At 34.7% G+C, this 18,226-nt stretch overlaps 1 protein-coding gene across 4 annotated transcripts in view; it reads right to left on the bottom strand.

Annotated features, from left to right (window-relative positions):
* CFAP20DC (CFAP20 domain containing) overlaps positions 1 to 18,226 on the bottom strand; it is a gene marked incomplete at both ends in the record, with an annotated part of 268,246 nt that overhangs the window by 93,135 nt on the left and 156,885 nt on the right. For all 4 annotated transcript variants that reach the window (XM_079712102.1, XM_079712105.1, XM_079712103.1 and 1 more), the window contains 5 exons: positions 11,220 to 11,554; positions 13,918 to 14,040; positions 15,187 to 15,303; positions 17,150 to 17,312; positions 17,986 to 18,122. In XM_079712102.1, coding sequence (XP_079568228.1) covers positions 11,220 to 11,554; positions 13,918 to 14,040; positions 15,187 to 15,303; positions 17,150 to 17,312; positions 17,986 to 18,122 — 875 coding nt within the window. The remainder of the gene's footprint in view (positions 1 to 11,219; positions 11,555 to 13,917; positions 14,041 to 15,186; positions 15,304 to 17,149; positions 17,313 to 17,985; positions 18,123 to 18,226) is intronic.

Genomic DNA, 18,226 nt, shown 5'->3' with positions numbered 1-18,226 from the left:
TGCCTTACATTTTTGTACGAAAGTTTTACTGTTCAAGAGCAATAGATAATACAGCATGTTTTGTGAAATATTTTTCTTACGTGAAAATTTCAATTATAGAAAGTATTTTTCCACAAGACATGAACCTCACCAAATATAATTATTTGGAAAGCTGAAAATAAAAGCTAGAAACATTTCACTAATGTACAGTTCTGGAATTATCCCTAAAAATTCTAATTTTTAAAATCTGAGAAAGGAGCAATTACAAACAAAAAAATCAATGGCCATGATGGTAAATAAGGAAAAAGAGAAACACAGTGTTATTTCAGTTGGTAGATATTTTTCTGCGATAAAACAATAAATTTAAAGAAAAAACTAATGTGATAATTGCTTATACTTGTCATGAGATTTTTCTAACTTGTCTTATCTGTTTAAATATATAATAAACAAACTTAGAACAGAAAAAAATCAACAAAAGCAGAGTACATTTAAAGACATTATTTGATGTCTGAGACTGTACTATCTTACTTTCTGTTTCAGTAAGCTATTCCACTATCCTTTCATTTATAGCCATACAGAACCAAACATCTGGTTATTCCCCAAATTTGGCATTTTTAAACAAAATATTTGAATGACTGATTGAACTGTTCAGCTTCTTCCTGAATGTTCGGTCATCATACACCTCAAGGTACAGATCACTATCTAAGGTGAAATTTCCATTTCAGTACAAGTGAAGTATGTGTAACGGTGAGAGAGCCTGCTTTATGTTGGGCACAAGACAAGAGAGGAATTTATCAAAACTTTTAATTAGAAGGGATCTATCTGTCTGTGTGTCTGTCATTGTTCTGCCTCTCTTCCTTTCTTCCTCATCACGGGCTACATATTGCTCTATGTGCTGCAGATGCTAGGAATATAATGGTAGGCCAAAAGTTAATCCCTGCCATCCAGGGACTGTATCCCAAAGACAAGGGGTCACTGAGTGATTTGGTGGAGGAGAATGTCATGACGGCACAAAATAGAAGGTATGGGAATGAGTTTGTGTGGATATTGTTTGTGGTGTGTCTGAAGTGTCTGTGGAGATAGTAGTAAAGTAGTGAGGGAGGCCAATTAGGAGACTATTAAACTGGAATGATTAGAAATGCTGAGGTGACTTGCGTTAATTCAGTGGTGGTGATGACGGAGGCTGGACTGATTTGAGAGTTCTGTAGAAGGCAGAGTATGTTGTACTTAGTGACTCTGGAAAGCTTTTACATGGAGTCTGCAATTCTTAACCCTAGTCATGTTACGATTTTCCTTTCTTATGGAAAGCAGTTGGGATTATCAGACAACTGCGGTCTCAAGAAAGGTACACTTGGGTGTAAGAACCTCTCCTAAGAAACAGCTTGCCTATCTGTAGTAAAGAAAAAATTGCAGAGTGTCTAAGGATCTTTTACAAACATTTCTTCTTGGTATTCATTCTGGGCCTTATTTTCTGTGTCTATGCTGGCTTGATCTTCTGATACGTATATTTCTTTATAAATGATGGAGAGATTTATTATTCAGAGTCCCAGATAGGGGAAAGAAAAGATGGTGATTGGGTGTCAATCCATGGGACCTTAGTTTATGTCCCAAGTGGAAAAATAAGAGAGAGACGAATATTTCCGCCCTTGTGACAGAGGCCTGAGCTGCAGGCACTGCGCAACTCTCTTTGCTGTACATTTACTAAGTGAGCTTGTCCCTCACCACATCCTGGGAACCCTGAGGATGTTCACATGATTGAAGAACTCTGCCTTCAGGCAGAAAACTGGAAAGAGTGCAAGAGACCTGAAAAATGCCTAGTGTTCTGAATTACTAGGTAATGGAGTGGTGACTCTTGCAATTTTTGTTTCACACAGACGAAAAGAGAATAAAAGTTTAGCCAATTTTCTAAAGAAAGGTAAACAGAAAACAGAACAAACATCTTCCAGGCCTTGGTTTTAAGAAGGTACTGGTGGAACTAGGATAGATTTTTAAAAATTCAGTCTGGTTGCTAGACAGTGCTGTATCTTCTCCAACATAAAAAAAAAAATTCCAGTTTAATTTCCTATAATTGTTATATACAATTGACAGTGGGATTTCTGTGACCAGAATACCCTCTACTTATTCGTTTACATCATATTTTCACAGTAAAAAATAAGCACATGTACGGTGGATTTAAAACAGATTGCCCCTAAAAACAGGCTGGCTAAGGGGAAAAGGTATAATTATAACTCTTTGGACTAGAATCTCTGGATCACTCTGGGATTCCATTTTGTACATGACATAAGTAGAAATTAGGAGCTTTTACAATAAACATTAGTTCAATAAATAGTTATTAAGCTACTACTATGTGTAAGGCCTTTTCTAGGGACTATATAAGATACACAGGTAAGAAGAAAAAGGACACTGCCCTCGAGAGGCATAAAGTCTAATAGCAGAGAGTTTCAGATGTACTATTATGAGGATTTAGAAGAATGCATGGACAGCCTGATGTTTGCTAGATCATTTAAAAAACGCTTTAAAAATCAATACATTTGATAAGAAGTGTATTTTTTCCACCTGTAAGTGGATCAGAGCACTTTTCTTCCTTCTGTAAGTTTACTCAGGTGTATTTCTTTTTGCTTGGCATGAGCAGTGATTATATACACAGAACTATTCATGAGTATGTACAGGGATATTCACCTCACATTTTCCTAAGATATACCCTGGTTTGGAGATGGGTCAAGAAATGGTCAGATTGAGCTGTGTTCCCTAATAGGTATTCATTCTCTTCGTAGTATTGCATTTCCACAGTAATATGTTTCTATGCTATTTTAAATATATGGAAAAGACAAATAACTGGAGAATCTGTACAGAGCACAAAAAGCTTGCCTATTTTGGCTGCCCCAGAACCACTAATTCTGGTCTATCCCAGATTTTGAAAGGGGAATTAGGATAAATGGGAAAGGCAAGACAATATACAAGACTAATAGGTTGATTTGAGTTGTGTCAGCTTCTATTTTAGAGAGGAAATAAATGGAGAATAAAAAATAGTATAGTATTTACTAGTAGTGGTGCACTAGCAAAACCTTCTTTAGTAATGCTTCTGACTTACTAAAATAGATTATATAGGTATAGATGACGTTTATTGCTTTCACATACATAACACATGTGGCCTCGACATGTCTTTGTATTAATTTTATACTAAATAACGTATACATTTGTTACATGCATAAGAAGTTTACTATAATCTAATTGAAAAATAACCACTTTTCCCCCTTTGGTTTATCATTTAGCTACTGAAAACCTGCAGAGCAAGTGAATATAATTTGTCAGAGTAGTAAAGAATTTGTTATGCTGTTTTCATATTCCAATCATCTGTTCATCTGTTTCTCAGAAGAACAAATACAAAATGTTTTTGATTTAACTTAATATATATTTTTTAAAAGTCCAAATCTCTTGAACTGTTTGTCTTCTGGGCTCAGAAACATTTGTTTGTTAAATATTCAATCACGCCCAGTGCCAGGAAGATCAATAGATTTTGTCTGATTAACTGTAGCACAGCATATGTACGCTGAAGATGAGAATGATTTCCCCAAGGACCCAGCACTTCCTCTGTTGAACTATGTTTCTTAAAAGGACATGCAGATGGGCACTTGGACAATAATTTTTGGATGTGCAAAACGAATAGCTCTTGCTGAGTTGTAATTTTAAAAAGATAATTTTAATGACTCAGGAGGGCCACCTACTTGGAGCAGGTGGGACCCAGGCTCTTTGTATTACAACTTTAATGTTGAGTGAGTCAGGATAGAACTCTGTTTTAGCCTTTGTAAAAAGTGGATGATCATGTTTATTTATATTTCAACTGATTTTTAATTCAGTCCACCCAGAAAAAAATCTACATAACATTCTTAAAAGTTCTGAACAAAACACATCTGCAATATTCCACACACACTTTTGATGGCAGTTTTGAATTTGTAATTGAGATAGAGTCAGCAGGAGTTTTACATTTGTCCAACGTTTTAGTGATTAAATGTGTGAACTGACAGAACCTTTTAGCTGAACAACAGCACTAGCAGACAATAGAGCCGATACAGGTATATACTTTGGTTGTCAACTAAAGAGCACAATTATTTGCACAAATATAGCTAAAGATATTAGTCATAACAGAATAAAAAAATCATTTCTTCTTTGATGATAGCAAGATTGACCATTCAAATGTATCTTAAATGTTTTCACTAACAACCATCCCCAAGGAGTATTTCTAACTTCTGCCTCTTGAATTTAATAGGAAACTATTAAAATAATACCAAATAAAATGAAAGGAAGATGTGACTGTTTCTAACAAGTAACTAATTCGCAGCATGCTTGATATTACAAGGACTTGGGCAAATTACTTTTGTAAACATCTTTACCTGTAGCCAATGATGCCTCACAGACAAATCATAGCAGAAGCTACAGGGACTGTATTGGACAGGTAAACATCATCATGTGAGTATTTGGGGAAAATGATGAGACTCCTTTAATTGTTCAAGACAAAAACATTTTCCTTATAAGTTAGACTTCATGCTCTTTAACTGATAAAACAAAGGTTTCTTGTGAAAACTCCTATCTATAACCAAGTATATACTTATCTGCAAATATTGATCTTTAAGCCAAAGTTGTATGACATTATTCTAAGGAGACAAGAGTTTTATAACCTTCTCTCCCTGCCTATAACAATGAAGGGCCAAGTTACAGGAACGAACTTTTTCAGGGAAGAAGAAAGCTTCAAAAGATAACAATAAAGATATGTAGGCGTGAACAGCCTAAAATAATTACTCACATAAAAATAAATATTAAATTTGCCTGGTAGGTTTAGAGAGTATGTTATGTTGTAATTCATGATATACAGAACTAAAAATGCAAGCAATACATTCAAAATAGAATTCTTCCATTTTTTTCAAACAAATTGACATTTAAAGTTTTTTAAAGGCTACACAGAAATATAACTGGCCTCATGTGGAGTAAATATCATTTCTATTGTGTGTATGTAAATGTGTGTGAGAATGTTATTCAGAATTGCTAGTCAAGCATGTAGGGGTGAGTGGAAAAAAACAATGAAATGAAATAGTTTACTGAGTGCTAAAAAAAAACCTTGAAAGCAACAATACCAGGAAAGCTGAGAGGAAGGACTAAAATGGTCCTTTTAATCTGCTGTTTGTAAATTTGTTTTACAGGTCTTAACAGAGTTAGATGAAGAGAAGATCTAGAAGCTACTAGCTAATTTGAACACTATAAGTAGTCAGTCCACATAATTCATGTTCAAATATGGAAAATTTTTTGGCTCAAATGTTCTAGTTTGGACTGTTACGTAAGAAAAATTGCCTAGCTTTGCAACTATCTACTTTAGTATCTGATTAGAGTTTGGAGAAAATGACTATATTTCTAGAATCCACCAGAGGGCAGACAGCAGAAGCAAGAACTACAATCCTGCAGCCTGTGGAACAAAAACCACATTCACAGAAAGATAGACAAGATGAAAAGGCAGAGGGCTACGTACCAGATGAAGGAACAAGATAAAACCCCAGAAAAACAACTAAATGAAGTGGAGATGGGCAACCTTCCAGAAAAAGAATTCAGAATAATGGTAGTGAAGATGATCCAGGACCTCGGAAAAAGAATGGAGGCAAAGATTGAGAAGATGCAAGAAATGTTTAACAAAGACCTAGAAGAATTAAAGAACAAACACCTAGAAGAATTAAAGAGCAAACAGAGATGAACAATACAATAACTGAAATGAAATGCAATCCCTATCAAATTACCAATGGCATTTTTTACAGAACTAGAACAAAAAAACTTAAAATCTGTATGGAGACACAAAAGACTTCGAATAGCCAAAGCAGTCTTGAGGGAAAAAAACAGAGCTAGAGGAGTCAGGCTCCCGGGCTTCAGACTATACTACAAAGCCACAATAATCAAGACAATATGGTACTGGCACAAAAACAGAAATATAGATCAATGGAACAGGATAGAAAGCCCAGAGATAAACCCACGCACATATGGTCAACTAATTTATGACAAAGGAGGCGAGGATATACAATGGAGAAAAGACAGTCTCTTCAATAAGTGGTGCTGGGAAAACTGGACAGCTACATGTAAAAGAATGAAATTAGAACACTCCCTAACACCATACACAAAAGTAAATCAAAATGGATTAGAGACCTAAATGTAAGACCAGACACTATCAAACTCATAGAGGAAAACATAGGAAGAACACTCTTTGAGATAAATCACAGCAAGATGTTTTTTGATCCACCTCCTAGAGTAATGGAAATAAAAACAAATATAAACAGATGGGACCTAATGAAACTTAAAAGTTTTTGCACAGCAAAGGAAACTACAAACAAGATGAAAAGACAACCCTCAGAATGGGAGAAAATATTTGCACATGAATCAACAGACAAAGGATTGATCTCCAAAATATATAAACAGCTCAGGCAGCTCAATATCAAAAAAACAAACAACCCAATGCAAAAATGGGCAGAAGACCTAAATAGACATTTCTCCAAAGAAGATATACAGATGGCCAAGAGGCACATGAAAAGCTGCTCAACATCACTAATTATTAGAGAAATGCAACTCAGAACTACAATGAGGTATCACCTCACACCAGTTAGAATAGGCATCATTAGAAAATCTACAAACAACAAATGCTGGAGAGGGTGTGGAGAAAAGGGAACCCTGTTGAACTGCTGGTGGGAATGTAAATTGATACAGCCACTATGGAGAACAGTATGGAGGTTCCTTAAAAGACTAAAAATAGAATTACCATATGACCCAGCAATCCCACTACTGGGCATATACCCTGAGAAATCCATAATTCAAAAAGACACATGCACCCCAATGTTCACTGCAGCACTATTTACAATAGCCAGGACATGGAAGCAACCTAAATGCCCATTGACAGATGAACAGATAAAGAAGATGTGGTACATATATACAATGGAATATTACTCAGCCATAAAAAGGAATGAAATTGGGTCATTTGTTGAGATGTGGATGGATCTAGAGACTGTCATACAGAGTGAAGTAAGTCAGAAAGAGAAAAACAAATATCATATATTAACGCATATATGTGGAACCTAGAAAGATGGTACATATGAACTGGTTTGCAGGGCAGAAATCGAGACACAGATGCAGAGAACAAATGTATGGACACCAAGGGGGGAAAGTGGTGGTGGTGGTGGTGGTGGTGGGATGAATTGGGAGATTGGTATTGACATGTATACACTAATATGTATAAAATGGATAACTAATAAGAACCTATTGTATACAAAAATAAATAAAAGAAAAATTAAAAAAAAAAAAAAGAGTTAAGGAAATGTGCCCAAGTTCAGTTCCAGTTCATCTTGCTCGGCCATATGACCTTGAACAAGCTATGTCACTGTTCTGGCCCTTACTCTGTTCATCTATAAAATGGTGTCACAAGTAGTAACTAATTCCCCTGTAGGCGTATATAATGCTTTGCCTAATGGCACCAACTATTATTAAGTGTCCAATTATTATTAAGTCCTAATGGCACTAGCTATTATTAAGTGTCCTACTATTGTTAGGTCCAAATTCAATATATTGATTCATAGAGCTCACAATAATTTCTATCAATATTTCTACATTTCTACGTCCAAATTACAACCAACCACACTGACATGGTAACTAGATGGCATTATGCTTCCACAGAAAAATCCTTATTTGGCCGTAGGGCCAAAACCTACAAAACAAAACAAATAAACAAACAAAAAAAAGGAAGCAAATGACTATATTTCTAGATAAAAAATTGAATTACAGAAGTAATAAAATACTAATATAAAGCTAAGTATTTCAAATCACCAACCAGGTATATATACCCAAAGCCACGTTGGGAATAATGGCATAAAATACAAAACAGAGATGATAATAGTAACATGCTTTTTTTTTTTCTTTCAGAAGCTGCAATTGTATGAAAGGTACTCTGTTTTAACAGCTTTCCTAGATAATTCATTTTACGTGGTAGTCTTGATTTTATAACTCACCAGCAGATACATTTCCATAGTGTGCTTTTCAGATAAGAAGTACAAATTCAAAATTAATTGAATGTCAGGAAAATTAGTATATATGTCTGCCTAGGGAATAAAATATATAGTAAAGCCAAGACTAAGATGAGAATATGCAAAAAAACCCCATACTTTTAAGGCTCTCACACTGATGAAGATCTCAAATGTGAACTGATTATTAGGGACTTAAACTACAGTCACTGAAAGCTTATTTTAATTAGTCTTTACTGTCATATGTGTATTTTTTCTCTATCATAATACCATGATTGTGCCTAGTTTTTTGCTTCTGAATACATCTAATTTCCCTTTAAAAATATTCAAATGGTCTAACATCAAGTAAAGTCTTTTAACTACAAGTTATAAACTTCAAGCATAATAAGTAATGCAATTATTACTCATTTGTCCACCATTATTTATAGCATGACATTGTTTTCCTTAGATATAATAGTGTTACTCTAACGATATAACATTCTACAATAATGCAACTAGGGACTTCCTATGTGGTCCAGTGGGTAAGACTCCAAGCTCCCAGTGCAGGGGGCCCGGTTCAATCCCTGGTCAGGGAACCAGATCCCACATGCATGCTGCAACTAAGAGTTCGTATGGCGCAACTAAAAAAAAGATCCCGCACACCGCAATGAAGATCCTGAGTGCCGCAACTAAGACCTGGTGCAGCCAAAATAAATTAATTAATTAAAAGAAAAGAAAAGAAAGGCAAGTTTAAAAATAAATAAATAAATAAAATAATGCAACAATAGTAAGAATGCCTAAATCAACTGATTTTTCTTCAAAGACTATATGTAAGTAAATATTTAAGATATGTAATCTGTAGATGGGTGGGATGGGGGGGTGGGAGGGAGGTCCAAGAGTGAGGGGATATATGTATACATAAAGCTGACACACTTCATTGTATAGCAGAAACTAACACAACATTGTAAAGCAATTATACTCAAAAAAAAATTAACAAAAAACCCCCCAAAAAACAAAAAACTAAGCATCCAGAACATGAAGGCAGATTCACTGTATTTTGAGAGCAAAACAAAGGAAGTGTTTTGTAATTTTGACAAATTAAATTAAAACTTATTCTTAAAAAATAAATAAAATAAAATATGTAATCTAATTTCCCTTTGACATATAATAAATGGGAGAAATAATCCTACAGAAAAAGAATTTACAAAAAGCTCCCAAAAAACCAATTTGATAAAAAAGGGATCATTACAAATTCTAGAACTTGTTTAAATATAGCCTAGCACTTCTGTTAGTCATCTGTATTTTAGTTTGTATCTTGCTATTGCCTCTAACAGCAAACCTCAAAGCTTGCATAACATGGCAAGGCTTCTGCCCCCTCTCTGGCTGCCACTCTTAGTAGGCTCTGACTAAAGGTGGGCCAGGGCAGGTGTTAGCAATGATATCGTCCCACTGCAGACGCAAGCCATATTCTGATGGTCTTGGCACAGGGGTGACCAGAGAGCTATGCCAATCAGAGCTTTGAAAATGCATGATAAATTAATTTTCAATTTCATGTAGTTGGTAACAAGTACATGTCTGCACAATAAATATTGAAGGATGTCAGAAGTAGAGTAGCTAGTAGCAAAAGAAAGCTCATAAAGTGATAGCAAATTAAAATATTCAGAACTAGTATTCTTCATTTTCCCATAAAGCTCTATTGCTTCTTCTCAAGGCTCTTCCTTCATATAGGTGGAGAGGTAAGTTCCTCATGGGGTGTTATTTAAAGGGCTGTTTCTACATAATACTTCCCTCAAAGTTTTCCAGAGAACTATTATTTCCTACCTGCCATGACATCGCCCCCATCACAGTAATTCTTTTGAGTTAGGTAAGCTGTGCACATGGGAAGGGGATGGGCCTACCCCATTAACAAAATGGTATGATTTATCAGATTAGCCAATTAATACTGTATAAGAATTGACAGCTGGGATGGGGGCAATACTAGATGCTGAAGACATATTCATTTTACAGTTTTATAGCTTAATTTTATGTAGGGTGAAAGGGATAAAGTTGTTCACAGCACATTTAAAATGTACTGTTTATGCATTTATGCATAAAGGGGTTTGTAGTAGGTTTATGTTTGGTATGACTGATAGTTTCATCACACTCAGAAGTAAGGAGGTTATAAAAAAGGATTTCCCCATGCACTTTGCTACAGAAACTCATTAAAGGTTGCAAAAAACCATAATTACTGCCTGAACAATCTCACCATATTCTCAACTGGCTCTGAAGGTAGGAGCTGTGGACTTAATCTATATCCCACTGTTGAAAGGGGTATTCTTAATCAGATACAGTTGTTAAAAAAAAGTTTTGTAAGCATACAAAAAAAGTTTTTCTGATTATTTCTATAATTTCTACATATAAATGATTTGTATAATTTCACTAAACCATAACTTAACTATAATCTGCTTTTAAGATAATTATTTTTTCTAGAAGATATAAATGCCTATTATTAAAGAACAACGCTAAAGGAATTTCACAAATTCATTTCATATGGGGAAAAAGAGTTATATTAAATTTTTTTATATTAAGTTTTAAATAAATGTTTCAGAACTACATTCAGTTTGATATTTAATTAGTTATTAAAAAACTTTTTATGAATTTACTGATTTATGAGATATAGTTGTATTCTAAATAATTGCAAACAGAAAACCTCCTGTAAGGCAAGTCCCAGCACTAATTCATGATTCATTACTTAAACTTTAATTGGCACAACTCTTGAAATTCTGGAACCATATGGAAAATAATGAGTCCTAATAGGTCTAAGGTTAAAAGATGGCAGGGGAGTTAGGAAGCCAGAAAAGTGTCAATTCAGAATGCTTAGCAACTGCAACACAATTTCCCCAGAGATCTAGAACAATGTGTTCCCAATATTTTACTGGACATGCTATCATATAACTAAACTGCATATTATTTCTCACTCTGTGAGGCAAAGATTAAAATGAAAAAAGAAAATCAAACCAAAAACTGGTTTCCATAATTAAAAATGAAAATGGCTGACTGTTAATAAAAAAGGCAGCAATTTAGAGTTACCATAACAATCTGAGGCAACTGTTGACTAACACTGCAATCTGCTGCATTTTTATAAATAGCAGTTGACTTCCCCTTTCATTTCAACTAGTTTTAGTGCTTAGTTGGAGACAATAAACTGTTCTTTAGAACTATTTCACTCATCAAGCAATGTACCTCTTCGGTGCTATCACCACCATAAAAATCATCCTCCAATTGGGTGTCTCTCCTTGTTACACTGGTATCCTCTTTTAGATCCAAAATAAATGGGCACCCCTCTGGGGACATATTCTGAGTCTTTCCATGAGGTGCTGATCGTGGTCTTGATGAAAAAGTGAAAATATCCTTTGGAACAATCTGGGTTTCCTCTGTCTGCTGGTCATGTTCATTTTTCTTGCTGGCTTCTAGCCACAGGTGTGAGGTGTTGCAGGAGTTTTCGTCCAGAAGTAGAGACTGCATGCTGGAGGCCAAATGGGGGTTGTGGTCATCATTTTCAGGAAATATCCACTCATCTGACATTTGCAAAAGATGACAAAAATTAGAGCAGTGTTCCATAAGTGTTATTTTAGGCAGGTAGTTAGGTTAACATTCCTTGTTGTTGAAACAGAGATTTATCAAATAATGCAAAAGCCAAGGAAGGCAATTTATCCACCATTTTGTAACCTGCTAAACATTTAACCCACAGATAGTGCTTATAGATACGGGCAACTCATTTGTACTTCCTCTCCATCTGAGTTGAAACACTGGCCAGGAAATTTGTAAGTCTGAAATAATTATCACCTGTCTTGCAGCAAGTTCTTTATAGCACAGCCTCATTAATTTGGTATTTCAGAGGGGGAAAATCTTCCAAATTTAAAAGGGTTTGAGTTACTAATTTCTTTTAATTTCAGGGGGACAGAGTACTTTACAAGCTCTTTAAACAAAGTATCTGGGCCTTGTTCAGATTATAAAACATGGAGGAGAGGAAAACCACGAAAAGGCTGACAGTCTTTCTCTCTCCATGCTACTCATCGGTACAGGACAATTCATAGATTAAACTGACTAGACTTGTCAATAGCAAATTCACAGAAATATTTGTTAATGTGACTGGTGAATTCTACTGGTGAAAAGGACCTTTATGTTTAATTTTAATTTAATTTTAGGAGAGAATGCTTTGATATGAAAATCTTTTTGCACATTGTTTTCTTTAAAAATACTATATACTACAACTGAGATACATTTTTATCAAAACTTTAAAAAGTTTTAATCTTTATTCAACATTGAAACAGACTTTATAATTCTATGACCTGGAAAAAACAAAACTCTATAATAAACATTATTAAAAGCAGGCTTACTTTCTTCTTTAGAATGGCAGCAGGAAAAGCTGAGCATTTTCTCAACTTAGTCCTTTTTTTTTTAAATTTATTTTTTGCTGCATTGTGTCAATGGTGAAAATCTTATAAGAATTCATGTTCTGCAGAACCACAATGTAGACGTGGTAATTTTACTCCTGACTCTTGAATTATATTATATTTATCATCACAAGAAGAGTAACCAAGAGCTAAGATATGCTCACTTGAAACTTGAAAGCTAACACTACAAAAGCAAAAGCAGAAAGCAAACAAAAAGACCTTTAATAAAAATTATATTGATGGCACAAATAAAACTGTATTCTTCTCAACTGTATTCACCTATTTCTTAACCTAAGGCTATGATTATATAACATAACTTGCCTATAAAAAGGGCAATAAATATACATTTCTTAGAGAAAATCTATTAGGGACAAGGCTTTCATATTTTCTGTAGGCAAATGGTCAATAACAGGTTGAATATATCAATACCCAATCTGACCACATACACAGAAAATGTGGAGGGTCCTGAGTCAGTGTTAGCTGTGGGGAGGTGAAATGAATAGATTCACTGGGTTGTCCTCTTTTGGACAGCAAACTTTTGCCTGGTGCTAAGCACCTAGTAGGTGCTTTGTGAACACAGTAGGTGCTTTAGTAAACCTTGAATACGATTATAAAAACCAATGTGTTGCATTACATACAAGGATACGTAAAGAAAATAGGAGGAAAAGATCCTGGGAATCTTCATTATGCAATTAAACAACTTGTATGACCTAGCACCAAACATATTATTAACTGTCAAAAAGTCAAAGTAAAAGAAGTGTTCTCACATCAAAAGAACTCTAATTATCTCACTACCACATGTTTCTTTGGAATTTGTAGTTTTACCTCAAGTATTTCCATATCAATTGTAATGAATAATTTGGTGTGTTTTCTTAGGAAAATATGTAAATTACTGTGTAATCACAATATTGCAGCAAACAAGATAAATGCAAGAATGATCACCTAAACATCTAATTAGTTTTTCTACACAGTCAGATTTATGCTAGAGACACTAATTGCGCCTAACATTTTAATGAAGGCTTCAACACTGCATATATAAGACTGACAACCTACAAACAATTTTCATTTATTTTCCTTTTTCCCTAGCTCAAAAACAATTTGCCTTTGTAAAAGTACCACACACCTGCTAGGCAAGATATGTTGATGGGTTCAATGCTCTACACTCCAATCGTCTCCATTATAAAGAGGATTGGAGAAGTGCAACAATAGATAATCTTTGGGGAGGGTGACAATGTTATGTGAAAACCTCAAAGTTTTAAACTTTCATTCTGAACAGGACCGCTTGTGCATTAAAACATGAAAATAAAAATACTCCTTCATCCATTAAAGTCTGACATAAAATTGGGGTTAAAAAGAGATTGAAAAAAATGATATATTCTAGCAAGTGACTGCATCATGACTTTTCAAAATGACCAGGTTTGAAATATTTAACATATTTATATTTTATTAATCATTAGCAATTATGGTATAATAAAGATGCTAACCTGCTTGATCAGGAGACTGGGGTGCTGGAGAGCTGGGGTTCAATGTCTCTGTTCTCTGTTGGGACACAGTGGTGAGGACAGTTGTTGCTTTATGTTCATTTCTGTTATTTCCTGAAGAATTGCCTTTATTGGAATAAATATTTTCCTCTATATTACTTCTTTTGATATATATATACATTAATTTTTGAGGAATGGTACTGTGGTATACTTTTCTATTTGATTATTGAAAAGCAAGTAAGAGGTGACAATACAGATTATATGCAGTTTTTTTCTTTTTCAGGAGAGCATTTTAAGATGAACTCAGCTGCATTTTTGTAGAGGTTCATCTTAAAATTCCTTGATATTTGCATGGGGACATTTTAAATTTAAGTTTTACAATATGCAATAAAAGGAATTCCAAAACCCATATAATTTTTAAAAGGTCCTATAGTTTTTACTTTGGTTCCATATAAAATGGAGTGTGTTTTCTTTAAATTACAATTTTTACTGAACTCAACTCTTTTAAATGAGATTCTTTCTTTCAGCACCTTAAGAAAAATGGATACAGGCATTATTGCAGAAGTAATTTTTCTATCTATTTTATAATAATAACATGAAACCTAGCAAGCAGAATTTTGGCCTACCCAAGAAACCTACGTTTTTGAGAAATTATGCTAACAGATGTGTACATGATACTTTCTGGGCTTGATTCAGGATAGACTAATGCATGTGTATACAAATCTATACATACATGCCTCAAATCTAATATTTTAAGCAATAACTATAATAGCCAACTATATTTCTCTAATGCTTTACTGGTTACAAAGAGTTGAAACTTTAACCTACATTACAGTAGATGGCAAGGAGTCCAAAAGGAGAGACAGCAAATGTAAAAAACAATCTAGAAAGGGCCCAATTTAAAAAGAGCAGAGATAAATGAAAAATGAAAAATTATGAGTTAAGTTCAATTTTAGTGAAGTCTGCAGGCAGGAACTTCTATCAAACTTGGGCCATTTAAAAAAATCAATAATTTAAGCTTATTCAGCCTTTGAGAGTAGAAGTAGGAAGTCCTTTATTTTTGTGGTACTGTCTATTTAATCCAACAAATCTCTGTTAGGGCTCTAGAGCAATTCTTTTGTAAAAAATTTGATTTCCATAATCCTTGTAGAACAGATATTTATATTTTAAATGAATTGGTTCATAATCCCTGGAAATTTACAACCTGCAGAGAGAGATTCCATTGCTCTGAATAATATACAGATATAAGATAGTATTGAATTAGTACCATACCGCTGGGTGTCTCTGTCCTTTCTCTGCTGGTTCTTTTTAACTGTAATCTTCTCCTGTTATTATTCTTATCGGCTGATGGTTCTTGAGGGGGATGTGGATGCATAATATGCAGATTGGCTGGTACATTTTCATATCAAAGAACAAAAAGCCAGAACAGAAAGTACTATATAGTTTGAAATAACTCAGTAAATATAATTATAGCTATAATGAGAATGTTCATGAATCATTTTGACAAAATGTAAAGCTGTATAAAAAACACAACTTACTCCTTTATAGGAAATAGGTGTTTATTTCTATTCCAATATTAGAATTGTATCAGGCTTTCATTACCAAATGTAAAATAGAGAGCTGGTGGGAAGGAGCCGCATAACACAGGGAGATCAGCTTGGTGCTTTGTGACCACCTAGAGGGGTGGGATAGGGAGGGTGGGAGGGAGATGCAAGGGGGAGGAGATATGGGGATATATGTATATGTATAGCTGATTCTCTTTGTTATAAAGCAGAAACTAACACACCATTGTAAAGCAATTATACTCTAATAAAGGTGTTAAAGAAAAACCAACTATTAATACATTTTATTCATGTAATATAACCATATAGAGAGCTACAAGTATTAGGTTAATGTCAATCTTGCAACATGCTATATTAAAAAATATTTTAAAATGAAATTGACAGCCAATACAGAAAAATTATTTTTCCTTTAAAAGATTTAAGTTTGATTCAACAAGAGCTTAGAGGGTAGTTTCCAAAAGAACCCTGCAGAACTGAGATCAATCTTGAAGAATTCTTAAGTGTAATTTAATTCTGTAACAATAATAATAATAATATTCATAGCAGCATTTGATATTTTCTGAACATTTAAATTCTTGGCACAATATGATGTGCTTGACTGACTGTTCTCACTGAACCCTCATATTGACCTCTGAGGCAGCTGTTATTTCTTACTACTACTAGTGCTAGTAGTAATTGTATCCCCATTTACAGATGGGGAAACTGAGGCTCATAGGGTTTAAGAAACTTGATTAAGGTCTCACAGACAGTGGTAAAACTGGGACTGAATATCTATGTTATTTATTTCCTTATCTCAGTTTTACACTCCATGGGAGATAGAGTCTCTAACAGTGATCGTTAATTTCTAAATCAAATAAAATGAACACAAATGCCTCCCCTTTTCAATGTTCACAAAAGTCAGACCAGTTAAAGTGGACAAACTGACAGGGAGTGGTAGGCCTTGGGTTCTGGTCTCAATTCTTTCCAGTGATTACAAATTGCAAATCACTTACTCTCTTAGCCCTGAACTCTCAATCTATAGAACGGGATAAAAGTTTTTTTCACCAACAGGGTTGTTTTTGTACCAATGAGAGAAAATAAAGAGCACTTTACAAATGGAAGAGATTAATTAAAAGGTAAAACTAAGAACACTTAAAATGTACATGGGGTTTCCAAGACATAGCAATAATAGGACACTATACTATTTTCTCACTGTTATCAGAAAGTAAAAATACAGGGTACTACAGCAATGTAAAATAACAGAATAAACAGAATGACAGGTTCCAGAAGATAATATATGGTATAAGAATTCTAAACATATTTCTTTTTTTTTTGTTTGTTTGTTTGTTTGTTTTTGCGGTACGCGGGCCTCTCACTGTTGTGGCCTCTCCCATTGTGGAGCACAGGCTCTGGACGCGCAGGCTTAGCGGCCATGGCTCACGGGCCCAGCCGCTCCGCGGCATGTGGGATCTTCCCGGACCAAGGCACGAACCCGTGTCCCCTGCATCGGCAGGCGGACTCTCAACCACTGTGCCACCAGGGAAGCCCCTAAACATATTTCAATATCCACCACCATTTTCATTTTTAAATGATAATTCTCTGGACTTAAGATCTAGTCAAGAATATAACTATGGATTTATCTTAACATTTCTCACTGTTTTCACTAGCTATCAATCTTTATGCATGATTCTTACCATGAATAGGTATAGTCTGCTTTATGTGGCCAATATTTTCTTTATCTCCTTGTGCCTCAGACTCAGATAACAGCAAGGTGGACATTTCTGCCCTGTTAACACACTTCTCTACTGTAGACTGCTGGCACGATTGGTTATTTTTGGACCCAACAAATCTTACTGTCTATAAGGAAAAGGAATTAATCTATATTTTAAAATATAGGAATTACATTTATTTCTTGTAGAATCTACATAGAAGAAATAATAGCTGGACAAATAGTGAGGTAAAAAAGAACTAGAGGAAATGAGAAGATTAAAAAGTTGGTGGAGAGGGAAATTATGGTAGAAAATTAGAAAGAAATAGGAGATAAATATAATGTAAGGTAAAACAGAAGACAACCAAATCTCATAGACACATAAATTAAAATGTGCTCATTTGCTACACTCCATCTTTAGTAGGTAGGAGTTGAAATGAAAAACACTGTGTATGTCAGAAATTCAGAGGAAATTAAAAATAAAAATATAACATTTGAGAATCTGTTCATTATAAGGTGTCTGGTGATGATCCAACTCCTTTTTGAAGGAGACCACAAAATGTGCTCACATATATTTGCCTTTAAGTTTTGTGCACATATTTAATAAAAAGAATGCTCAGAAATGTTAATTGCGTTGACATGACGAAAAGAAAACAGTTTTGAGGTCTTTTAAAATCCAGAATTTCTGTTCCAAATTTATTCAAGCCCTCTGTTTTTGGCATGTAGTCTCTCTCCCTCTTTTTTTCCCCCCTGCATTGGGAAAAATCCCATCCCTTCCCATGCCATCCATGCTTAGATAAGCTGTTCAAACCTTGCTCCTACCTCACTGAATATCCTCATGTTATTTCTTCTGCCAGAGAGTGGAGGTGGTCCAAGAACTTTGGATCCAAAGGCAATATGACAAACATCTTGATTTTTACCGCTCCGCATGCTACCTGTTCCTCTGTTAATGAACTGACCTGTTTTGGTAAAGGAAGGGAATAGTAGTCCATTAATGGGCGTAATGACACACACCATGTTGCAATATTTCTGAAAGTACAATCTAGGGGTCATATGATGTGAA

Source organism: Hyperoodon ampullatus, assembly GCF_949752795.1.
Source record: "Hyperoodon ampullatus genome assembly, chromosome: 10".
Classification (NCBI taxonomy): domain Eukaryota; kingdom Metazoa; phylum Chordata; class Mammalia; order Artiodactyla; family Ziphiidae; genus Hyperoodon; species Hyperoodon ampullatus.
The sequence above is the reverse complement of the archived record's forward strand: the minus strand, read 5'-3'. Positions and strand labels throughout refer to the sequence as shown.